Source organism: Myotis lucifugus, unplaced genomic scaffold (genome assembly GCF_000147115.1).
Source record: "Myotis lucifugus unplaced genomic scaffold, Myoluc2.0 scaffold_141, whole genome shotgun sequence".
NCBI classification, from domain to species: Eukaryota; Metazoa; Chordata; class Mammalia; order Chiroptera; family Vespertilionidae; genus Myotis; species Myotis lucifugus.
The window spans coordinates 1,113,839-1,140,676 of NW_005871189.1; the positions used below are offsets into that span (position 1 = coordinate 1,113,839).

General features: G+C 40.1%; 1 protein-coding gene across 1 annotated transcript; it reads left to right on the forward strand.

Annotated features, from left to right (window-relative positions):
• Positions 1-3,674: 3,674 nt before the first annotated feature.
• WEE2 (WEE1 homolog 2) lies at positions 3,675-26,697 on the forward strand. The gene is made up of 11 exons (XM_023758893.1): positions 3,675-4,016; positions 9,007-9,203; positions 11,113-11,164; positions 13,321-13,493; positions 14,898-15,019; positions 19,906-20,052; positions 20,704-20,811; positions 20,944-21,029; positions 21,839-22,009; positions 23,878-24,020; positions 25,771-26,697. Exons 1-11 carry the CDS (start codon positions 3,675-3,677, stop codon positions 25,925-25,927), a joined length of 1,698 nt encoding a protein of 565 aa, XP_023614661.1. The 3' UTR covers positions 25,928-26,697.
• The last annotated feature ends 141 nt before the right edge of the window (positions 26,698-26,838 follow it).

The following is a 26,838-nucleotide window of genomic DNA, read 5'->3' on the forward strand; positions in this document are numbered from 1 at the left end:
GCACTAAGAATAGTCATCTTTTGGCTGGCATAATTTTTGTTAATATCATTTCCAATTTACTGTGTAGTTTAATGCTGCCTAACTGCTTGATGAAATGTTGAAGTTCTAAATTTTATGTAGTCAAAGTTAGCAATTCTTTTGATGATTTCTTGTGCTGCTTTAACATTTGGGAAGTTGGTCCCCACCCAGAAATTGACCAACATTCACTTTTATTTTCTTTCTTTAGTTACTTATTGATTTTCCACATTTGATATCTTAATCTATTCAATATTTATATGTGATATGAAATAAGACTCTAAATTTTTTTAATTGAATAGTTACCCTATAACTGCTACACCACTTATAAAAAAACCTTCTGGGTCCTATGATTATAATTCCCTTTTAAAGTACAATATTAAATTACTGATATTTACTAATCTATGTATTCTTCACCATTCACCTATCTATTCTTACACTACCACCACACTAAGTGTATGTGCATAAAATAATATATATGTAGCCCAGCTGGTGTGGCTCATTGGTTGAGTGTTGACCTATGAACCAGGAGGTCACAGTTTGATTCCTGGTTAAGGCCCATGCCTGGGTTGTGGGCTCAATCCCCACTGTGGGGTGTGCAGGAGGCAGCTGATCAATGATTCCCTATTATCATTGATGTTTCTATCTCTCTCTCCCTTCCTCTCTGAAATTAATAAAAATATATTTTAAAAAAACAATATGCAGGTATAATTTAAAGTTTTATTTCTCAGAGAGGTAGTCTACTCTTTTTTAAATCTGCTATTTCTTTGACAATTATTTTTCCTTTTGAAATTTAAAATCATTTTATCCAGTCCCCCCCCAAAACAGTGAGATATTTTTTCCCTTAAAATGGCACAAGAATTACATATTCACTGGAGAAGAATCAACAAACTTATATAACTAAGCCATTTTATTCTCTCTGCCTGGAACAGTCTTCCTACCAGGTGAGGTTTCTGCACCTCCATGATCAGTCTGCATAATTAGTTGACCAGGGCAAATACTAGTGGTCCAGATAGGAGTTCAGACTCTGGGACAAGCTGAGGTATAACAGGGTGAAATTAAGAATGTGAGTGGAGGAGGTGAAGAAAATAATCTTCCTAATGGTTTAGGGACTATCTACACCCTTATCTGTCCCATGACACTGTGGACCCAAAGCCATCCAGAGACATCCTGGGGTTCCTGATCTGTCTCGGATTCCCGACTTCCTAACATCTATTTCATGCATTAGACCACAGTAGCTGCAACATCAGCCCCATCTGCACTGATATTTCTCTTCACTTCTCCCAGATCTTCTGGGCTGCAGGCACTTCTTGGTGTTGGAAGGACAGATACGTCAGAGGCTGAGCTCAGGTTGGTGTAGGGATTGATAAAATAGAATATATATTCAAACTTACTGAGTTACTTAAAATCAACATATCCCTGCCTTTCAGGCCTCTGAAATTTGCATTGGAGTTGAAATTTAAAAATTTGAAAGCTCATAAAAGATATTCCTTTGACGATAGTGTCCATCATGAGGATACATACAATGTACAGCATGTACCTTGATTCATAGCACCTACTATCTGTCAAGCCCTGTTCCAGGTAATGGAGATAGAACATCAAATAAGAGTTAAGTTCCTGTCCTGATGGTATTTAAATTCTATTGGGGATAGGATGGGGAGACAGGATTTTTTAAATGAACCTTTAGATATGTAATATATGATAGCCCTAAGTGCTGTGAAGAAACGTGACCCAGGGTAAGGGGCCAGAGGATGGGTGATGGGGACTATGTGGGGTTGTTGGGAAGACCTCTCTGATAAATAAGCTTTGAGGGGACACCTGGAGGAAGCCCAATGAGTGAGAGGTGTGGGGAAGACTGGCATCTGGAGGGACAGGAAGGAGTCTAGAGCCGAATGTGTAAGGAATCAGACAGGCTGTGGGGTGGATCCTAAGGCCCTGCGGGCCTTGGTATCAGGGCTGGCTGTGAATTCTGAGAGGAATGGGAGGCCCCAGAGGATCTGAGGACAGGATCCTTTAAAAAGCATCCCTTTGGCTATTGGGTGGAGAACCGACTGCTGTGAGGTTGGGCAAGCAGGTGGGAAATGGGAAAGGAGTGACAGAGGAGAAGGGGTGAAGGGATTGGTGAAGAGAGAAAGTGGAAAGTGGGTGACAGGCAAAGGAGAACCAAAGACCATCAAGAGGAGGGAAATTAAGTTTGCTTTGGACAAGATCAGACTCACCCTCAGGACTTCTCTCTCTTTGGGCCCATGTTTATCATGTAAATAACTCTCCTGTGTGTTACCTGAGTCTATGGAGGGGCTCAAGTACATCATTTTCCTTTTTCACGGGCTGCCTTTCACATACTTTCTCTTATAAAGTGGTATGGGTGACTTTTTTTTTCTTCAAAGAGTTTTTACACTTCCTGGTTGGGGAGGGGGTGCCTCTCTGAGACTGAAATTGAATAATGTATGCTAAAGATATCCAAACTGCAAGAAAACATGTTTTTACAAAATACGGCTTTGGAGGCCGAAGTAATCGCCATTTTCAAGGGATACATATCTGCTTCTATGTGTTACTGATCTTTCTAGCTTTTCTTTTGTCAGTTTGAAAATTTGTATGTTTCCTTGAAAGTTTTAACTGTCAATACCTGGAGGTGGGAGGGTGGCTGGGGCTTTGTGGGGAGCTGAAATTAAGGCAGGTGTATCTGGCAAAGACGTAAGGTGTGTGTCCATCAGGGAGATGAACTCCAGCCTGGAAATGTTAGAGCAGTGGTTCTCAACCTTGGCTGCACATTAGAATCACCTGGGAAATCTTTTTAAAATCCTGATTTCTGGGCCTCATCCTCCGGAAATTCTGTTTCTTTGTTATAGGGTGAGGCCACAACATTAATAACAAAGAAACAGAATTTCCGGAGGATGAGGCCCAGAAATCAGGATTTTTAAAAGATTCCCAGGTGATTCTGATGTGCAGCCAAGGTTGAGAACCACTGTGTTAGATCATTATTACACCCAGGTGATGCTGAATTCTAATCAACTCCTTTTAGCCATCGGTGGGGAGTGGGAGAGAGGGGAGGGGGAGATTTCTAAATGGCAGGTGTAAAAGAGTGAAAATGATTTCTTTCCAATAATGAGCTTGTAGCACATGGGTACAGGGAGACTATGTGTGATGTCCACAAGAGTTTTTTTTTTTTTTTAATATATTTTATTGATTTTTTACAGAGAGGAAGAGAGAGAGATAGAGAGTTAGAAACATCGATGAGAGAGAAACATCGACCAGCTGCCTCCTGCACATCTCCTACTGGGGATGTGCCCGCAACCCAGGTACAAGCCCTTGACCGGAATCGAACCTGGGACCTTTCAGTCCGCAGGCCGACGCTCTATCCATTGAGCCAAACCGGTTTCGGCCACAAGAGTTTTAACATAAATTGAATTTAATTACTCAAAGCGTTGCTGGCACTTTCTTTAATCAGAATGGAAATAAGGACAAGCTGAGATCTTAGGACACGTGGTCCTTAAGGGAGAAAATGAAGGGTGTGCCTCATGCAGCCGTGAGTGAGCAGAGGGAAAGGCAGGCTAGGACTGCGGAACTGGCTGGCTTAGGTTCTCTCCCGACTTCTGCATCTCAATACTGTGCCCCTCTGACAGGCCTTCTCGCCTACCGTGGAAAGTTCTTTGGCTGAGATGGATGACAACAGTATTAACAGAGAACTGAAGCAGAAATTAAACTTCTGTTGTGAGGAAGAGAGTGAGAACAAAGAGCAGAAGGAAGCACCGGAGGGCTGGGAGGCCCAGACCCTCACCCCAGAGCAGTCTGAATCCAAGGATTCAGAGGCCCTGTTTACACCACCCAGGATACCCCTGAGGGACGCACGCGGACTCCACACATTTCAGGAAAAAGCCAAAGTGAGTCCAGAGCCTGGTTTTGGGACCCTGGCGTCAGAATCACCCAAGTGTCCTTCAACACCAGCCCAGCCAGATGACAGAAGCAAGCTGCTGTACTGCGAGAGTCCTGTCACTCCCAAAGTGAGTAAGTTTTGGGGAGAGGGGCCCAGGTTCCTTCAGTTCAGCTATTAGAGAAAGCGGACCAGTCCATTATGTGTATAGGGTGAATTTGCCTCCCAGGCTGTCTTATCCCCAATTCCGTATTTATTGGTAAAAATAAATAAGAGCTTCAAGTTATCAGAAAACAGAATTAAATGTCTCACCAGCTGTCTTCCCCAAACCACTGCTGCCAGCAACTATTTGGTGGAGGCCACAAATAAATGTTGGGTGGGGGGAAAGTTCCTAGTTAAAGAATATCGGCACTGGAAGGAATATTGAGATCTAGAGCCCACCCCAAGTGCACAATACACGAGAAAATCAAGGTCAATGGCAGAGACAGGACTAGAAACCTGATCTTTTGGTCTCAGTCTATTCTTTCCATTATGCCAACTATTCTTTTATGATTATTTACTCATATTTCCTAATATAAGAATGTTCACATTCTCTGTTTGAACATATTCATATCTCCTTATGGCTGCTTTTCCCAGAGGGAAGTCCTCTCCCCTCCCTGGCCTTGTAACGTTCAGGCTCTTCTGTTATATGTGAGCAAAGAGGTAACCTGTGACACCTCTGTATAAGCCAAGGATTGCCGGTAAGCAAAGGTCCTGAGTAGTTGGCATATTCCTCTAGTCCTGTTGTAACTGGTCTCCTGCTACATTTTTTGTGTTATTCAAGCCAGGGCTGGGGCAGGGCTACCTCTAACAGGCTGGTGCTGTGGTGTGTGAGCCTCAGGAATGGTATTAGCTCTACTTTCTGCTGGCTCAGCTTGAGGTACTTAAGTTCATCATTATAACATCTGTGCTTCTGATTGTAGCACAGTCACTGCTGGCAGGTCTCTTTAGTACCTGCTGAGTGTGGGCACTGTGTCTACAGGAAATACTAAGCTTCTTGTCTGAATTGTAGACAAACTAGTGTCCATCGGTGGGTTTTTCAAAGGTCCCAATACCTACCAATCAATTATCCACTGACCTTTTTTTTTTTTTTTTTGAGAACCTACTGTGGGCAAGGAGCATAAGACAGTCTCTGAGAAAGAGGAGATGTGCCTATAGACACTAGGTAATAGGTGCTTCAAGAGTGGTCAGAGTTCACTGGGTGGATTGCTTCTCAGTGGTGATCAGGAAAGAAATAAAGGTGAAGGAAGCATATGAAGGTCAATGAAGTTGGTATGGTTTTAACATATAGGAAGTAGAGAGTGGCCTGAGAGAATATGGTGCTGAGCAAAAGTACACAGGTGAGAAAACATGACATGGTGTGCATATTAGTCATTCATTTAAAAGCTAACTGAACACCTTGATATGCTAGCTGACCCTCTGCTGTCACACCCGTTTACTGCTTTCAAAGAGTACCCACAAAATAAAGATACATACAATACTGAAACAATAATTAAAGTTCAGATCAGATATGTTAGAGGAGTGGTACTACATGATGAGAAAGAATTAGAAATTAAGTCTCAAGATATCAGAGAAGCCTTTCCCAAGAGACCAGCGTTTGAGAGAAATCTTAAAGAATGAGTTGGAGATTACCAGGCAAAGAAGAAGGGAATGAACACTTGAGGCCAAAGGAAAAGCTTCTACCAAATTGTTGAGGGGGAAGACCATGCTGCCCCTGGAAAACTGCATGTTACTCAGTAGTGACAGGGTCTATACATGTGAAAGTGCAGGCAGTGACGCCAGAGTTGGTAGGCAGGAGCTAGATCAAGACTTTCTACTAAAAGTGCTGAGAAGGCCAGTAAATGGTTTTGAGCAGAGGCACCTTTGAAAAATCATGACCTTCATATGAAGGATGGAATGGAGCAGGAGAGATCCTGGAGGCAGGGCAGTATTCACAGTGGAATTGTTGAGAAAGGAGAAGGACTTGAATTACAACAGCAATAAATTGAGAGATGTTTAGGAATTGGTAACTGACTTGATGGAGGAGTTGAAGGAAGAAGAGAGAGCTGGATGCAACCAGGCTTCTTGTTTGAGTACATGGTACCTTGAATCAAGACAGGTGACACTTGAGGATGTACAGGTTTGGCAAAAGCAGAGATGTCATGCAATTGGATAAATGGGTCTGGAGTACAGGGAGACAATCTAAGTTGGAGATCAATATATGGGCACCATCAGCATTTAGGGAGCTGCTGAAGCTTTGGGTGGATAAGTTCATGTAGCCCGAGTAAGGAGAGAAGTGGTTTGAGTTAGGAGTCTTGAATAATGCCAAGATTTGAGAGACAGGCAGAGGACAGAGTTTGGGAGGGAAACTGGAAATTCAACTAGGAAAGTACATACTTTATGAAGAATAGAGTTTGGCTCAGGGTCAGAGGAGGGAGGCTACTGCAATAATAATTGGAGATGTTATACCAAAGTCAAGGATGCATGGGGAAGGAATGTTGGTTTAGTTTAGCCTTGCCAAAGGATAGGGCCAGAAATCACCCAAAATGTCTTCAGCTCACCGTAAGGACTTCCTAGCAGGATGGAGATAGAGATAGAAGAGCTTCCTTAGGAAGTAGTAAGGCCCTTGTCACTGAATCACCACTTGATAGAGACATAGAAGGGATCTGAACATCAGGCCCTAATTATAGTGACTGGGCCCTTAAAGTTTTTCTCACTCCCAAGACACTATGATGTTGTGCCTTAGTGGGAGGTTGCCGCCTTCTCGCCTTCAGAAGTCAGGGAGCTGTTGCCCAAACTTCTTTCTTTCTCTAAATCATCTATAATAGAGCTGTTAAACTTATGGAATTAGCTCCACTCTCTGGAGCATATTTATACTCTCAACCTGGTCATCTTTCCAGAAACTTTCAATCTGCTATACTTTTATGAAATTCCTTTCATGAATCTGGTCCAAAACTATGTCCTTATAGGTTTCAAAAGGATTACTCATAATTCTGTCATTCTTGTAATACAATCTTTATTAATATAACTAATATCCTTCCCTCGATTCCGGTCAAGGGCATGTACCTGGGTTGTGGGTACATCCCCGGTGGGGGATGTGCAAGAGGCAGCTGATCGATGTTTCTCTCTCATCGATGTTTCTAACTCTATCTCTCTCCCTTCCTCTCTGTGAAAAATCAATAAAATATATTTTAAAAAAAAGGATTACTCATAATTCTGTCATTCTTGTAATACAATCTTTATTAATATAACTAATATCCTTCCCTCTATTTTAAGTGGAGCTCACAGAATCTACCAGCCTTCACATTTCCAAACTAGAAATTCTGACATTATCTGCCCTGATGTGAACACTTTCCCTTCCTTTTATCTGAAAAATGTCCAGGCCCTTTTTGCTGTCCTAGGGGTGTGGCAGCCAGAGCTGTGCAGCATTCCAGGTGTGGATTCCCCACTGTTTTTTTTTTATAGTAGATAGATGTGCTTTACTTTCCATACGATGATCAGCATCACAAAAAACTGTTTCTCAGATAATGATTCACTATCATTCCAGGTCCATTTCCTGAATCACATTGACAACAGAAATATTATCCAGTTGTACTTCTTTTGAACCAATACTCAGCCCTATAATAAACTTACAGGAAGACTGTGAGTTTGTCATTGATATTTCTCTCTCACATCAATATTTCTCTCTCTTTCTAAAATCAATTAAGAAATGTTAGGTTACTATGTGTACTTCCTTCATTTCTGCTTGTATCAATCACTTAGTGAATATGTATAAGTTCAATATTCATTTTTTGTAGCCTCACATTCTTTAAATTACATTTGCATGCAGTGAATCATGTTGTAATCTACCTTCTGCTTCTACATTGAAAAGTCATGGGCAGAGACTATGAGAGAGTAGAATTCTTTAAGAAAGAGCCTCACAGTATAATGCTTATACTATGAGGTTTATCATGGCCCCTGTGTCTACCATGTACTCCTGAAGACCTATGACACAGGTATTCCTCTGGCCCCTGCTATCTAGGTCATAATGGCATTCTGCTGTCTCATCAGAATTCTCTGTCTTTGACCTCTCCCCTCTGTCTTTTGGTTTAGTTCTGGGTAGGTTTCAGGCCTGTGTTCTCTTACTGTAACCTACTTGGAGTGGTAAGTCCTGCACATTTTCTTCTCATTGACATATTAATTAAAGCCACTCCAAAGCCTTATAGCTCAAGGGCTTAGAGCATTACTTCTCCATTTTTTTAAACCCCACTTCATGGAGCTCTTCTGATTTGGTGCCTACATTTTAAGAGGAATTGGAAATATTTCCCTTCATGTTGAGTCTATGAAATCTTTCCCTTACAAAGTGAAACATCAATGAACAGCTACTTAATGGACCATTTACGAGCTGGAATTCATCTCTGCACCCCTCACAGCACCCAGCTCAGAGTCAGCTACTTAGTAAGCAGCAAACACATATTTCGATAAATGAATGAGGGGGCATTAAAGTACACAGTCTGAGATGTAAGGACCAAGTCTTCTAAAGTCATTTTCATTTGTCTGAGCTTAAATGTCATCCTTAAAAACTTAGAGGTGGGACTCAATTTGGTGGTTTTCCAAGCTGGTGATCAGAAATGCCTAGGGCAGCGGTTCTCAACCTGTGGGTTGCGACCCCTTTGGGGGTCGAACGACCCTTTCACAGGGGTCGCCTAAATACATCCTGCATATCAGATATTTACATTACGGTTCATAACAGTAGCAAAATTACAGTTATGAATTAGCAACGAAAATAATTTTATGGTTGGGGGTCACCACAACATGAGGAACTGTATTAAAGGGTCGAGGCATTAGGAAGGTTGAGAACCACTGGCCTAGGGGAAAGGGGGGGAGTGTAATGACAGTAGATTTCTGTGTGGGTCCCATGAATCAGAATATCTAGTGGTAGACTGGGAATCTGTATTTCTCACCAGAGGACCAGTTATGAAGAAACTAGTTTGCACTGAACCAGATAACGTTCAAGACCTCTTTCATCAATAACAGTCTTTGGTTCAAATATTAACTAGCTAACTGGTATGGAACTTTTTTTTTAACCTACATCAACCTGATTTGCCTTATGTCATCCTCAGGGCCAGCCAAGCCAGTCCATGATTTCTTCAACAGGGAAGCTGCCCTCCCGAGGCTCTAAGCATTTTAGGCTCACACCTGTCTCCGTAACAGATGAAATGACCTCATTAGCTCTGGTTAATATTAATCCCTTCACCCCAGAGTCCTATAGAAAAGAGTTCCATCATTCCAGTGGCAAGAGGAAAATCCGAGGAGATCCGTAAGTATACCGTGGCCTATGATTTTTGAGAACTGATCTTACTATGGTCAAGAGGAAGAGAGAATGTTGAAGTGAGATTAGGAGCAAGAACTCTTTTAGAAGGAAACTGGCATTGGTTACATATCCCCTCCTTTCTAAATGTCAATGTTGGTTTCCCCTTGCCTGGGTTGTCACAGAGATTCTAGCACCTTTCCATTCTGAAGTGTACTGTGAGGTGCCTTCTATAAAAGGACAGCAGACCTCTGACTTCCATTAGGAAGTTAAATGGGCTATGGAATTGCCTTCAAGGGGTCTCCTATGGTCAATAGAAGGTTAGCAGTTGGGGAAAGTACAGTTCACACTTCAAAGAGTCTGTTACTGTTTCTAGTCCAGCTTGTCTGACTGGTGATGAGAGCTGTGGAGCAAGGATTTGAACTTCTCTGCAGGTGTTGGAAGACTGGCTGAAGAGAAGAGTGTTGCTTTCAGAAGTGGTAAAAGCCAAATGGCACCACCGTGTGTCTCATGCAGGGACATTTCTTTACCATGTCCCCCCAAGGCTCCTTTTTCATAGAAAGAAACCACCTTTAAAATGAGCCAGTCTCTGTGCCTGATAATGTACTTGGCAAAATAAATGCACAGCTAGCAATCTGAAGTTTGCAGAGCATTTAATGTGTTACCTTAAGTTGTTTCTTTGGGGATCAATGACTATATATTAACCAGCCTTAGGCCTAGAGTAGGTTTTCTCAACACTGTCTTCTGGATCTTAAGTAAACAGGACTTCAGCATAAGTAAACCACCCACGTTTGTTACCAAGAATTCTGTTGGTTTTAGCTGCTTAGGATTATTTGTAAGTCATCAGAATTTGTGGTTTCACTTGCACTGAAGCCAGCCAGACTAGACAGTTCATCTGAATTCCTGGCAATGGAATTGGTGACACTTTAGTAATGTTGCTTAGTGCTGACAGGGCATTTTTCTTACTTATTGTATTTAATAAAGTTTCAAATGTCATATCCAATTTAGGTCACACATGTCAAGTATCAATTTATTTCCACAAGTGTGATGCCCTCCATTTGCCATTAATACTCTGTACTTCTCCAGAAGAAAAATCTATAGCTTGGCTGAAAGCAAGATAGAAACTAAAATCTTGCTTAAAGATTCAGGATGCAACTGCTCATGCCAAAGAGGAGGTTTGTTAGAGACTTCAGCTAACCTATTAGCATTTTTATTAGCTTGGCATTACACTCATAGATTAGGAGAGTTGAGATTTTTACAACAATTTTTGTTTTTTTTGTTTTATAATTTCTATTTAATCTTTGTGTATTGTTTCTGACATTCTTTGTTATTTAAGGTTTCTAAATTCTATGTAGTTAAAAAATGTTTCTTTAAAAATATTTTATTTTTTTAAAGAAGAAGGGTCATCGACAATATCTTAGCCAGGGTCAGAGCTCCTTCTGCTATATTTCTGGTTTACCAGGAACCTCATAGGTGCACAGCCAGGTTCTGGGGGAGGTGGAAGGAGAATGTGTAGGTGGCAGTGAAGAGCACTGACAGTTTCACGTGTGTTGTGTGTGCGTTCCTGCCTCTGATTCTCAGCAGACGTTGTCTTATTTGCCTAAAACCCCCGCTCCTTTCCTTTATCTCGTTCCGACTCATTCTTGGAAGCCTGGTGTACATATCCTCTCTTTGGGGAAATACTTTTATGTTTGAAATAATTAATTGGATGCTGTCTGTGTATCCCTTGATATCTTGCTCTTATCCTCACCTGGGTTCTTATATTGAAATTTCTGTTTTTCCCTGTCCCCAAATATAAATTGAAAAAGGGAAGGAATTGTCTTATTTAGTCTCATAGCCCCAGAAACCAGCATGGTACCAGGATCAATAAGTGCTAATCCTGATCATATGTTGATATCACTTTTTTTTTTTTTTTAAGCGAGGAAGCTGATCCGGAGGAAGGCAAAGTAGAACAAGGGATGCCTGCCAAGGTGAGCACAGTTCTGTGGCCAGCTATCGTAAGAGTCATTTCATTCTCCTGCCTCTGTCTCCTTTTCTTCTCTGTCCTCTCTTCCTCCCTCCCTCCCTCCTTCCTTCCTTTCTTCACTCCACCCCCTACCCCCAGCACTTTGTAGCAAATTGCTTTGCAGATGAATTTATTTGGACTCTCATCAGGGTCTATATTATTAGCTAGTTGTTACTTTATTTATTTTTCATAGAGGAAGGGGGAGAGGGAAACATTTATTTGTTCTTCCACTTATTTATGCATTCTTTTATGTGCCTTGACTGGAGATTGAACCTGCAATCTTAGCATATTGGGATGATGCTCTAACCAACTGAGCTACCCGGCTAGGGCTAGCTAGTTATTAACTTTGCCAGACATTGTCTGATATATGCTGAATCATTATTGCTGAATCATTACTTTGGAGTATTTTTATATGAAAGGTTAATGCTTCTGTCTTTGATCTGGGGGAAGTTCTGTATTCATAGGGTAGAGAAGTGAAGGAAAAATCTAGATATTTAAGGTCCCAAAATAGAAAAATAAAACAGAGAAAAATGGCATGAAACCACTTTTATATATAAAATCTTAGTTCTTCAATATGTCAATATCTATTGATTTTATAATGTTCACAATCTTTGATCCAGTATCTATCATTTGATAATCTAACCTAAGAAAATAATGCTGAAAATATTATCACAGAAGTGTTTATTGCAGACTTAACTATAAGAGCAAAAAAAAAAAACCAAACAATAAAATGAAAGAGGAGAGAGTACTAAATGTCCAATAATAGAATGGCCAAGCAAATTACAGTTTAAAGTCAGGGGAATATTACATTGCCATTAAGATCTTTATCATGAAAACATGGCTATGTTTAATGTTCAGCAAGCAAAAGGAGAAGGAGAAGGAGAAGGGTTGAGGTTGGGGAATGATGTGGATGGTAAGCTGGCCTAATTTAATTTTTTTTAAAATTAAATCTTTATTGTTCAGATTATTACATCCTGAGATGAGGATGGGAAGGGAGTGGGTGAGCGACTGGTAGACAGCCTTGAGGCCTCTAATCAGAAGTTTGGAATCCTCGTGGGAAAAAATGAGGTGTTTCCTATTCTCATTTTTCAAAAATAATTCTTACTATTAGAGGAGATGGAGAGAGGGCTGGTTGCTACAGCAAATCCAGACATGGAGGAAACAGAGCTTGAGACTGGCTAAGGGCAATGGAAAGTATAGATCTTACTGATGAAGACTGACTGATACTGGATGTTGAAAATGAAGTGCAAGTAAGAGTCAAGATTTTTAAAACTTAAAGTTAGATTTAAAAGTTCATGCTTATGGAGACACTAGAAAAATGTTGGGTTTGTGGAGCTAAATCAGTGTGGATTGAGGTTCATATAAATTTATGGAAATCAGAGCCACCCTTTACTGAGAAGTTACTATGTGCTTGGCATTGTACTAAGTTACACACACACACACACACACACACACACACACACACAATTTTCTTGAGTAGTATTTAAAAGAACCCTGAGGAGTAGTTGCTATGAATCTGATGAGGTTCATAGAGATGAGAAAAATGATTAAAAATTCAATGATTTGCCTGGGGTTATTTACTAGCTGGGCAATCAGTGATATTGCTACTTGGCCAATAGGGGGAGTGTTTGTCATATCTGAGCATATAATATGAAATAATAAATTTGATAATTTTGTTTTCCAGACTAAGATTTTTGAGGAAGCAAATTGAACCCAAGTATGTTTATTCAACTTGAGATAATTAACAGCCAGGGTGTGAGACCTGTAGACTACTGTCAAGGGAGGTTGTTTTGTGTTTTTCCCTAACATGCCCTACCCAGCTCCCAGTCACTGCTTCAGCTGAGGACGGTAAGGTAGCTCTGGCTGTGAGTAGAAGTATCCCCTCTAGGAACACACGGATAAGAATATTATGACCAGATAGGAAAATATAGTGCAGAGAAGGTAGTCAGCAACTGGGGAGGTTCTTGGTACCATGACTATCAACACAGATAAAATCCAATGGATTTGCCCCAGAAGTCTTCTTGAAAACTTAGAGAAATATAGGAATATAATATGCCTCAATTTTATTGCTCACAACATGTTAGGAAGGATTATTTTAACCTTTTTATTAAAATATTTCAGAGATATGTTCTACGAGAAACCAACATGACTTCCCGTTATGAAAAAGAATTCATGGAGGTAGAAAAGATTGGAGTTGGGGAATTTGGTACAGTCTACAAGTGCATTAAGAGGCTGGATGGATGTGTCTATGCAATAAAACGCTCCACGGACTCTTTTGCAGAATTATCAAATGAGTGAGTACCTTTGAAATGTACTAGAAGCACAAACTTGGATTTGGAAAGCTTTTTCTTGTCAAAATATTTTAAGTAATAGCACTGATGTCATTAAAAAAAAACATTTACTACTTTTTTTTAAATCACCCCACCCCCTCCATTGTATGTTGTCTCACATTTATAACCTTTCTGAGTTTTCCATATCAGATGTAAATTATTTCTTAAAATATACCATGATCATTTCAGGTCATTTTGTGATGTGTGTGTGTGTGGTTTTTGTGGCTTTTACTACTGGTCTTACTTCTTTTTAATAATTAGTAAATTTATGGAATGATCTTATGGTTTCTGTTTAGTTCATCAGAAATATTGCCAAGTAGTTAACTCCATGGTTTATCTCTACTTTGCATTAATAATGAATTTTATAGTCAAGTTTCAAGGACTATAAGGAAGGAAAAATTAACAGAATTAAATTTCATTCCCAGAAATAATTGTTCTTCCTTTTCACAAGGATAACATTTTCAAAAAATGTTTTTTTTATTAATTGTGGGGATGTAATACTTATGCCAAATCTGAAATGATCAATTTTAGAATCCTTCATTTTCACTTTCATTTTTAAAATATATTTTATTGATTTCAGAGAGGAAGGGAGAGGGAAAGTGAGATAGAAACATCAACGATGAGAGAGAATCATTGATTGGCTGCTTCCTGCATGTCCCCTACTGGGAATTGAGCCCACAACCTAGCCATGTGCCTTGACCAGGAATCAAACCATGACCTGGTTTAGGTCAATACTAAATCACTAGGCCACAATAGCCAGGCTAGAATTCATCATTTTTATACTGAAACTCACCAAATACTGTATTTTGCTTTTTGGGGGTTGGATTTCATGTTCCACTATAAATATCTCTTTCCAAGAGTGTCCCCTCACTACATATTGGCGAGTTTAATATTGACTCTGACTCTCTAGCCTTCATAGAGAAGATAGAAGGCTCATGACAATATCCACAATCAAGTCCATGGTGGCCTTCTTGTGAAGCCCATCAAGATATTTTAATGTGATACAGTAAAATAAAGATCCAAAGCACGTCTGCTGTTGAGGTAGCACCACTTAAGCCTCCTCTTTATTTGTGCCATGTTTAATCAAAAAAACCATGGACTTGGGTGTCAAGATGACTAAGGTTCTAGTTGTAGGTCTACTATCACTTGCTTGAGTTTGGACCATTCACTGACCTTTCTAAAGCCTTTATCCTTGCCACTGTATCTCACTGCATCATTGTGAAAATTAGGGATGAAATAATAAGCAAGTAGTGAGCATTCAATAAGCGTTCTGCCATTGTTAATAATGAGTCATATCTTGTCTTTTTAAAAAACATTTGCAGGCATATTATCCTGATTCATTTTCCTCAATGCTTTTCTATTTCTCAGGAATTCGGTTTTGCATGAAGTTTATGCTCATGCGGTACTTGGTCATCACCCCCATGTGGTCCGTTACTACTCTGCATGGGTAGAAGATGACCACATGATCATTCAGAATGAATACTGCAATGGTAAGTATGTGGACTAATGTCTATGGAGAGGGAGATGAATTTTTTTTCAAGTTGATTTGAGAGAAAGAGAGAGAAACATCGATTTGTTGTTCCACTTAATTATGCATTCATTAGTTGGTTCTTGTATATGCCCTGACTGGGGATCAAACCTGCAACCTTGGAGTATGGGGACAATGCTCTAACCAATTGAGCTACCTGGCCAGGATGGGAGATGAACTATTAAGTCTTCAGAAAAAAACGTTTGCCTCTTCCTTGTAGTTTATGCTGGGTGTAGCAGAGTCATACCTAAAATGTCTGCCCTGCAGTTTTGCTTGGAAGCAAAGAGCTGGAGGAAATGAGCTGAGTTGAAAAGGAATTTCAGGTTTATGCTATTACATATTTCTTTTGAAGCTGATGTGTAGCTGATACATAGAAGCTCTCACTCCCTTCACACTTTACTTAATTAACACTAGAGAAAGAACTTTATCCTAGTGATTTGAATGGTAAATCGCCCTTTTATCATTTGCTAGGTATTCTAAAAGATGCAAGCATAGTCCCTACAATTTTAGGGAGGGAAGAGGTTAGGAGGTGGTAAATATATACAGCCAACTCCTGAATTGGGATTGTTCCTGCTTCTTGCTGCTTCTTAAGCTTATGAGCCTGTGTTCTCACCAGAGTAAGGGCATGGGGAGGGAGCTGGGGTTGAAACACGTGACTCTAGGTCTATTCTCCAGGGTCGTTCAGAACTGTACATACACAGTAACCAGTAAAACTGTTGTTCTGGGCTATTTAAGTTACAGAGTGGTCTTATGGTTTAACATATTTCTAATCCATGACTAAGGGGTTGACATGACAGCAGTTTTGTGTTGTTATGCTCAGAAATATTTTTCATCAGAAAGTTCAGTGGTAAAGTAGAAAAAGTACTATCACATTGAATAGAAACTTGCCATCATTTGAGGAGTAGCAATTATTTGGCATTTCCTTGTTGTTTCCTTATAGCTTGGTTTGTTTGTAGCCTTACCTGTGAACTTTGTGGGGGATTTCCTCCAACAGGCTCACCCCAAATCCCTTTTACTATATCTCTTGGGGATAAAAAAAAAGGACCCCATCTTTATACTTAGAATTGAAAGGTAGAAACTTTTTAGTCATCTTCTCTTCCTAATTTCCTCTTATCATGACCTGAGACTCCCTATTCCTTTACTCCCCTCTCTATAAGAATACTGGTTTTTATTTCTATAACTTCTAGCTATTAACAAAGATAATATCAAATAAAAATTACTCAATAAAGCAAAACAAAACAGGTTTGAGGCAATGTAAAGATTTCAAATAAAAAAAAGAAATGGATTGTTCCTATTACAAATCACTTTTTCATTCTTTCTAACATTTAATACCTCCTACAGGATTGTCCTGTCTTAAGCTCTAGGGTAAGAAACAAAGTAGAGTGAGATAAGTCCTTATCTTTAAGGAGCTTTATTCCACTTGCTCTGTGACAGTGAATACACAGGAGACAATTAGGTGCAGAGCCAGATGTACAACTATGGATAAAAAGGATCCATAGAAGAGGAATGTGAGCAAGAGGCTGCATGGAGTGGTACAAGGGGCCAGGGCTTTGAAGTCGGCAGACCTGGGGTTAACACCCAGCTCTTTGCACACTAGTTGTAAGATCTCTGGATGTCACTTAATCTCACTGAGTAGAGACTGCAGTAATTACTTAAGGGAGTAGTTTGAGAATTAGCAACCATCTATGTCAAATGCTAGCACAGTGACAATGCCGCATACATAGGGAGAAGTCAGTAGTCAGTGTTATTAGAGTAGCCTGAGAAAATCTACAGGAGGTAAGACTTGACGGAGACCATGCCGAAGGATTAGGAGAGTTTAGGGACGGGAAGGGAAGAATCCAATTAGGAAAACAGCCACAAGCACAGGACAGGATGGTATTGGCAATGGGTCTAGCCTAGCAGACAGTAAGGAGACAATGGGACTGAGGGAACCCCTATGGAAGGAAAGACTGACAAAGAGTGGGAAGTCTGGAAAGCCCTGAAAGCCAGATGGACTAGATGTGATGGATTATGGGGAATCACTGTCTATCCATCATGGTGATCCTCTAACTTCACCGAGTACCTACCAATTAAAATGTAACTATGATTTATCAAATGTAATTCACACACTTTGAACCTTTCAAATGTGAACTAATCATGGAAAATAAAGCATGCCCTTCTAACTTGTCTTGTTTGTAGTTATGGATACTTCATGTTGAGACTTTGCCCTGTAGCTCTAAACAAAAGATAAGTTCAAAGTATCTGTAAGGTAGCAGAGTAGCCAGTGGCTCGTTCCCCCCCGCCCCCCCGCATTCTCTACCTTCATCTTTTTCGCCTCCTGCCCTGTCTGCCCATACCCACCCTTACCCTGTGCCCCCAGCATGTCAGAGCAGTCAGGTTTGAACAATCAGCTATGGCTTTAACTCAGACGATAAATTAGGTGTGATTTAGACAACTTAGATTATAACTCCTAGAGACTAGCAGTCATCTGATTTCCCCTATTGTCCCTTTGGAGCCCTGAACCATTTAAATGCTCCCTCCTCCTCCCCCACCCTTGCCAAGATCCCCTACAAGTTACCTCTGGGTCAGCCTCAGCAACCTGAAGGTGTCCAGGAGCAGGTAGGTTCTGCAAGCACCAGGATTCTATCAGTTTCAGGGCTGGAGGTGATCTCTCCCAACAGGCAGTATTTTCTTGTGTTGTCTTCTGTCACTGAAGTTTTTTAGAATGGTGATTCTCACATTTGTCCGAGTGATATGACATTGGAAGGCGGTGTCCTCTGTGAAACACCATGCATACAGGCTATACTTTCCACCAAATACGAAGCACGTCACCAACAGAAAACAATGCTTGTGTTGCAGGGAGCACTATAAAATCAAGATCATGAGACTACAAATGTCTGAACAAAATATTCTGCTGAACTGTTGGTCTGCTTTTTACATTTTATTGTTTGAAGGCATTTGCCATTTATTTGTTTTGGTATCTGTTAGGCCTCAGGAGCAGACAGGAAAATGTAGACATATTTTTCTCAAGTTTTCTTTTTTCCTGCCAAGTGGGAAAAGTACCTTTATTTTATCGAAAGGAAGGAATTCAGCAGCTTATTTCAGGAGGATGGTATGAGAAGAGTTGCCCAGAGTGGGCTGCTCCCTTCTAGGGTACAGTGCTGGCCATTACAGCACCCATCGCCATATGGCACCTGGGGTTACGAAGTCAAGGCTCTGGTGTAGTTTGGTGAGGTTAGTAGGAATGAAGTTTACAGTTCCTTCAGTATTGCTATGTCTATTCACACATACTTCCTTGTTAATACTGTTCAGTAAAGAACAGCTAATTATGCTTTTCTATAAGAGGTGGATAGTCAGCTTTAGCTGTAGCAAAATAAGGATATTCAAATACCTTTGCGTACAGTATACATGAGTACTTTTCAGTAACTTCTACTATTGATAATTATTACTTGGCTAACTGTAATGTGACCTACAGAGCTTCCAAGTAATTAGAAGTGCTGCTAGCAGTGGTCTAGTTACTCTTACTAAGTACTGTACCTGTAGCTCTTGGGGGGATTAGATATATTTCTGCTAATCCTCTAAAAGAACATGTTAAAGGGTTTCTAAGTACCCCCAGACTCCTTTCTTTCTGTCCTTTTACGGGATCCTTGACTCAATCTTGCTCTTCCGTCTGTTGCCAGGATAGACATTCAGTTCAGAAAATATTTATTATGTGCTCAACCTGGGGAAGTGAAGATAAGATGCAGGCCCTGCCCTAAGGGACACCCTGGCTGGTAGAGAAACAAGTGTTCTAATGGACATGGGCCTGGACGTAGCCCTTCCCTCGCAGTCACATCTCATTACCTCATTTGTAAAGTTAGCTTCCAGGTGACTTAGTTTTTAACAAGCTCCAATGCATTCTTTAGTTATTCTTCCTTTCTAATTAATGTCACCTGTAGTACATAAAATCTTTCCTAAGAAGGTTCCCATAAAAAACAAAACAAACAAAAAAACCCTTTAGCCCTCCTTGTGTTTCTGAAAGGGACTGGATTCCTTTCCTTTCTGAACTTAAGTACTTTAACACAATAGATCCATCTTTTATATACTCTTAAATATGGATTTCCTGAAAAATACTGTTACTGTCTGAAATCCTATTGTTCTGATATACACTTAAAGGGTGGAACAATGGCCTTTATAACTGCCAGGGAGACACTGAGCTCTATAATTTTGACTGATGAGGCTATCAGTAAGTGCTCATTAATGAAATAAAGGGTTTGGAAGCATTCTAATACCTTAGTAGAGGGGCATCTAAGACCAGGGCGTCAGATGAACCCAGGCCTTACTTATTATTGATAACAATGATAAATCAGGAAATTAAAGCTGAGGTACAAATCTTGTGGTTCAACTTGGAGTTGGGTGTATATTGATGTTTTATATTTTTCCTTGGTTAACAATCATTAAATGTTCTTATTTGGTTGTATATTTTTAATGGAATTAAACTTAGAATCAATTACATTAACTTACTAGATTGACACTGACATGAAATTAATCATCACACTAATAGTAGCTATATGACTAAGGCTGACTGGCCTCCTGGTTAATAATTAGGTAAAACTTTAATTAGTTAGTTGAGGCATACTTGAGACAATAGGGCCACATATTGGATATCTGGGATATGGCATTTTCCTCTTTAAAAGCCCTGTAATTCTTCTTTTCTAACATGTCTGTAGTATGGGCAGGGGGAAGATATGTTTGGCATTGACATTGGAGTAATCTAAACTTGCTGGACTGGATTTATTCACAGGAAATTTATTATTTACTCTGCTTCCCACTGTAAGATTCACATCCTTTCTCTCATTCTGGGGGCTACCCTTGGTCATTCTTTCCTAGGTGGGAGCTTACAGGCTGCTATATCTGAAAACACGAAGTCTGGCAATCACTTTGAAGAGCCAAAACTCAAAGACATCCTTCTGCAGATCTCTCTTGGGCTCAAGTACATCCACAACGCTGGCATGGTGCACCTGGACATCAAACCGAGTCAGTACGCTCCCTTCTGCCCCTCCAACCGTATTTAGTTCTTTCCTCCCTCTTGTCAGAATCGGTGCCTATCTGTCTATCAGTGTCAAAGATGCTGTTTGCTGGCAGAGTCCTTTTCTTTCATTTGTTTCCCCTAAACAAATTCAATTAAACAGCTTTCACCATTTTCTCCCTGGGCACATGGGACACAGAGAGAAAAGACTTTCTCAGATAGTGAAGCCAAAGTATGAAAATAAATATTTAATTTACCACATAGATAAGTGACAACATATTGGCTACATCCTGACTGTGTTTACTGGTGCTATACCCTTTCTAATTCACACCGATTGAAGTGAGCAGAAATGGATGCTTTGGGCCCTCATCAATATGAAACTCAAGGAACTGCCGTTACTGTATTGCGTGTTTTTCTTATTTCTTTGTTTTGTGGCTACTAGCCTCTTCAGAGGATATTTGAAATCAGTTTCACTTATCAATCACTGAGCTGTTCATAAGTAGTGTGAGAGATTCTGGGGAAGGAGAGGCCCCTTGTACTGTTGTTACAGGCGCAGAAGAGGAAGAGAGGAAGGTGCTGTAGTGGCAGATACAAAAAAGAGTCTTTGGGGTTAAAAAAACATAGGAATCATTATTTATGTCAATTCTATATTTTTGCAGGTAACATCTTTATTTGTCATCAGATACAAAGGGACTCTCTTATAGTCCAAGAAGACATTGAAAATGATGCTGATTGGTTTCTCTCGACCAATGTGATATACAAAATTGGTGAGTCTGCCTTATACTCTGACCTGTATTCTATTATCCTATAAGATGTATACTGATGACTCCAATTAGTCCTGTTTTAAGAAAGACATGCTTGTAAAGAGCTCTATTTCTTTTTGTTTTTTGTTTTTTTAGGAGACTTGGGTCTTGCAACATCAATAAGTGAACCCAAAGTGGAAGAGGGAGATATTCACTTCCTGGCTAAAGAGATTTTGCAAGAGGTATAGATTAGGGAAACGGAGGCTATTTTATAATTCATTTAACCTTTTGACTCTCAAATGAAAGAAATGGAAAGTATATATTTATAATTTAAATTGATATTATCCCTTTTCCTATTCAGAATGGAGACCAAAAATAGGAGAGAATTTTTCCCTAAAAAAGCATGAGAAAGCTGGCTCACTTATGGATTAATCAATATTTGTACTGTTCTTTGTAAAGGTCCCTTACTGTTTCTAGTGTTTCTTAGAATTCCCAAACTCCTGGATTGCTTAGTAGGAAGAAAGAATTGATTGGCCCAGCCCATCTTTATTCTACTACTCTCCTGTTGGCAGCATATCAGCTTTGGTCATTGAAATGACCTTTAGTTATTACCTACCTTCTAGGACAGTGGTTCTCAACCTTCTGGCCCTTTAAATACAGTTCCTCATGTTGTGACCCAACCATAAAATTATTTTCATTGCTACTTCATAACTATAATGTTGCTACTGTTATGAATTGTAATGTAAATATCTGATATGCAGGATGGCCTTAGGCGACCCCTGTGAAAGGGTCGTTCGACCGCCAAAGGGGTCACGACCCACAGGTTGAGAACCGCTGTTCTAGGATGTCTGGAGTCAGGCCTGGCACAGTGATGTTAATTGGGTGGATTTGTGCTCTATCCTCTATCTTCCTAGAGGTAAAGCACTAACCACGGAGGATGTGTCTGTTTAAGTTCACATGCATTCAAATGAACCTTTCTTACCAGTTGTATTTTAATCTAGACTCTCTTCACTTGGCAAACAAACTAGCCTTCCTGTCTTCTGTTTTGAAGGATTATCGGCATCTCCCTAAAGGAGACATATTTTCCTTGGGATTAACAATGACAATGGCCGCAGGAGCAGAGTCATTACCCAGCAATGGTGCCGAGTGGCATCATATCCGCGAGGGTAACCTTCCACACATTCCTCAGGAGCTCTCAGAAGAATTTTACAATCTGCTCAAGGTGATACCTCTTATGGAATGAAGAGAAGATGGAAATACTGATTTTTTAAAAAAACGTAATGGCAAGTAGGTAGGGAAAGGGAAAAGGCGATGTTGGCAGTGCCACTGACAGAGGAAAAGGGAATCAGGACCAGGAAGCCCAGCAGAGACAGGGCTGATTGAAAGAGTCTCAAGGACATTTAGAAACTATAATACATACCTTTTATGTTATGGTTTAAATATCCTGTTACATTTTTCTCATTTGCCTTTCTGAACAACCCTGTGAGGTACATAGTTGAGAAGACCTAGGCTCACAGCAGTTTCTGGACTTGTATTCCACCTTTGATAACTGATTAACTCCAAAATCAAACCTGTTCTTTTTGCTCCTATTTCAGGGTTTTAATTGACCATTGTCAATAGCAACAGTGATGTTATTACTGAAACACACACACACACACACACACACACACACACACACCACCTAAATTTTGAGTGTATAGAAGAAAGTATAAGCTAACTTATTAATAACTGACAATACTACCATTCATTTGAGCTGTTGGAAGAAAGGTAATGTCAATTCAGGAATCTATGTGTCACTTGTACTCAATGATATCTGTAGGAACTAGGAAAGGGAGATATTACATTGAAACAAAGAGAGGTACAAAAAAATCTACACTGTCGGGAAGTTTGGACTTATACTAAGAAAACAAAAGGTATAAGTAAGACTTATTTCAGGGCTTAAGGAACAGGATCTGTTAGGATCCCTAAAAGCCTTAGAAATACCTACTCTTGGGGATTAAATTTGAGTTCCACAGTTACCCTGAAAACTTCAAATTTAGTTACAAACTTGTCCTTCCTCACTTCTGCTTTCCTGAAAGGAGACAAACCCTTCCTCAGAGTGGTTTTTGTTCAGTGTAATCACCTATTTTTATGTGTAAATTGCCCTTCAACTTAGTAGATAAGTATTGAGTACCTCAGTGTTGGTAATACATATATGTTAATTCATTTAATTCTCACAACAGCTGGAAGGTGAACATCGCTGTCCCATATATCAGGAAAGGGAAGCTGAGTTTCAGCAAAGAGACTTGCCCAGGCTCTAGCCAGTTTTGCTCAGTGAATAGAGCATCGGCCTGTCAACTGAAGGGTCCCTGGTTCGGTTCTGGTCAAGGGCACATGCCTAAGTTACAGTCTCTATTTCCAGTAGGGGGTGTGCAGGAAGCAGCCAATCAATGATTTTCATCATTGATGTTCCTATCTCTCTCTCCCTCTCATTTCCTCTCTGAAATCAATAAAAAAAATTTTTTTTTTAAAGAGACTTGCCCAGAACTACATAGTAATCGGGAGCTGGCTCTGACCGTTGCTCCCCAGATGGAGGTGCAGTGTTTTCTTCATTATACAACACTGCAATTGCTGCAGATAGATAATTAGGCATTTTCTACCGTATTAAAATCATTTTAGGTTACAGACACCCCCCACCTGAAGATAAGTGCTGTAGGAATATTGTTATGGTGTGGTATCCTTAATTTAAGTGAAAAAGGAGCGTGTTGTGGTAGAAAGTAAACTGAACCAGGAGTTGGGTAACCTGGATTTGTCTAGGTCTTGTCAATGACGTAGACAAGTCACTTTATTTTAGGACCTCCGTTTCTTCCTCTTTAAAATTAAGGCATTAGGGTAGTTAATCATCCCACTAGCTCTAAACTATGATACTTAAAGTCAGAGGTATGGATGACTGACCTACCAGAGAGGGTGGAGGTAAATTTTCATCTATTTCTTCCCTCCACACAAAGGAGAGGCAGAGTTTTACAAAACCCACAGCAGACGCTGGCTTGGTGTGGGCTTGGGTGGGCTGATTTCCCAAACAGTGAAGCTTCTGTTTCCTCACATTATCAGAACATGATCCACCCTGATCCCAGGGAGAGACCCTCTGCAGCAGCTCTGGCCAGAAGTCGGGTTCTCCGTCCCACCCTGGGGAAAACAGAAGAGCTCCAGAAGCAGCTCAACTTGGAAAGGATGAAGACAGCCACACTGGAAAGGTAGATTTTGGATGCTGCAGTTGAGAAAGAACCTTTTTATGAACTGCTCATAGTGATATGACTGGTGTATTTGCTTTGTGGTTTCATAAGTGGAACTTGTGTCTGCAAGTGGAACTCAATATTATAATATGTAGGTCTCTGCCCACACAGAGACTAGCAGCATGCAGCCCTTTGTAGCACAGGGCTGGAGGCTCTGGGATTGAGAGAGAAAATTCAATTAATGCAAAGGAAGCAGAGTGAAGATTGCAAATACAACCAGTAAAGAAAACTTAGTGGGATTCTGAGTGACAACAGGTGTTCAAGAAACTGGTGATCTCCCAATGCGAGGTAATCCTAGTCAAGGTGGGCAGAGGCTGATTTTAGAATCCCACTAAATTTCAGGGGCAGGCAGATATTCTCTCTTGGTACATGTTCAGAGGAAGAGGTATTTTTCCAAGCTAAAGGGAGCAGTCTGATGACTTATTCCTGTAACTTGTATCCATGTGTGCATTAATTTGTTAATCTATTTCTTCATTAAACAAATGGGAATTAATCAGATAGGAAGGGCTGGTATAAAGGTCAGGCAGTGATGTTTGAGCAGAGTTCTGAAGGCATTTTAAAGTGATTTTTACATACACTGTGCACTATTAAAGATATAAAAGAAGATGGTCCATGTGTAAAATAAGCTTAGAAGTCCAACTTATTTTGGATACACAATCCATCGAAAAATAATTACCTTGAAAAGGCCACAACATGATGTATTGGCAATGAGTTATGGAGACTTTAATCAGGCAATTCTTCCTAATAAGCAAATTACTATCTTTTTGCTCTAGTTTTGTTTATTAGCCAGGAAAATGGAATCCAAAATACAAATATTTATAGATATGATGTCACAGGAATATAAGTTTTTCTTTGGTGTGGTATGTACATTCTGCAAAACCAGCTATGTAGGCACAGGTGACTGTCATCAGTCACTACCAGCAATGGACATCCATTATAGAGATGGGGCAGATGCCTGCTTGAAATCGTCTAGACCAGGGGTTGGCAAACTTTTCCATAAAGAGCCAGATAGTAAATATTTTACACTTGTGGGCCATGTGATCTTTGCTGCAATGACTCAACATAATGTAAAAGCAGCCATAGGCAACATATAAGCGAATGGGTATGGTTAAGTTTTCCAATAAGACTTCATCTATAAAAACAGGTGGCTGGCCAGATTTGACCCATGGCCACAGCCTGCACTACAGGATAATCTGTAGTTCCCTCCTTATTTTTTAAAAAATATATTTTATTGATTTTTCACAGAGAGAAAGGGAGAAGGATAGAGTTAGAAACATCGATTAGCTGCCTCCTGCACACCTCCTACTGGGGATGTGCCCACAACTAAGGTATATGCCTTGCCTGCACACCTCCTACTGGGGATGTGCCCGAAACTAAGGTATATGCCTTGACTGGAATCGAACCTGGGACCTTTCAGTCTGCAGGCCGACGCTCTATCCACTGAGCCAAACTGGTTAGGGCCCGTCTTCTTATTTTAAAAACCATTTATGCCCCAATCAATAGGATTTAGGAAACCAAACCTGCCATATGTTGTAGCACCTGTGGGCCGGGCTTTTTTTAAGACAATCACAGGAGCAAATTTTCTGTGTATAGCTTAAGCTTGTTTCTATAAATACTGAAATAAAAAAATCTCTATCTATATGGTAGTTTTGATCATGAACATCTCTAATTTAGGATGGAGTAACATGTGGTTTTCCTCTTTCATTGCTAGGGAACTGAGAAAAGCCAAGCGGGTCCGGGAGCCCTGGAAAGGCCACAGTGACTCTGAGGTCTCGGGGACCCTTACAAGATCAGGAAGCACCAAACGGCTAGTGGGAGGAAAGAGTGCAAAGTCTTCAAGCTTCACCTGTGGGGATTCTTCCCCATAAGAACTCAGTTCACATCAACCCACAATATATATTGACCATGCCAAACTATCTCTTGTAAAAGGAAAGCTTAACCCACTTCAATACCCAAAGATGTCAAAAGCTACTCCTAATTTAGCATTTATAGCCAAGATACTAAAGCTATTGAGGCCTTTATTAGCAAGGGTCTCCGGTACCATAATCTCCTCTATTGTTATATTCTTAACACCACCTATCCATAGTTCATTTCTCACATTCATTGGACACAATGGGAAAGCATGAGCTTCTGGACGGATGGAAGAGAAGGAACCAGCCCTCAGTGCAGCCCATGAACTAAGACGTTGCTCTCGTTAATTATCTATGAAGGATCCCAGTGACTCTTCCTGCACATTGAAAAAAAATTTGAGTTGTAACAGCTTACAAGAAAATGCACCTGGATTTCAACAAACATTCCCCGGGTTATCTGATGGTATTTGTAAAAGAATTCTCAACCACTTTAGTTTTCCTACTGTGTTCTCTGAATGGAGACCATCACCTCCTTTGATACTGTATTTATTAAATATAAATGACTTCACCATTATTTGAGGTGGATAGAAATAAGGCTATGTGTAACTTGAAATTTCTGAGCTGGCTATTAACTTATGGGATAAAAACACTGGTTAGGGGTATGAGGGAAATTTGATGTGCTTGTTCTCCCTCGGTCTATTTGTCCTGACCCTGTTGTAACTGTTATGACTGGTTTTGATTTTCTGGGTGTCACCAATTTCTCCTTGATTTGATCAGAATTTGGCTTTGTTTCCTGTGGTTTTTATCATATTTTATCCAAATCCTTTTTCCTGTATATATATATATTTTAAAGGAATAGAATATTTGTAAATAAAGGTTTTTATCTTGTTCAAAGCCAAATACTGGGAAAGCACTCTTCTTTGTAATAT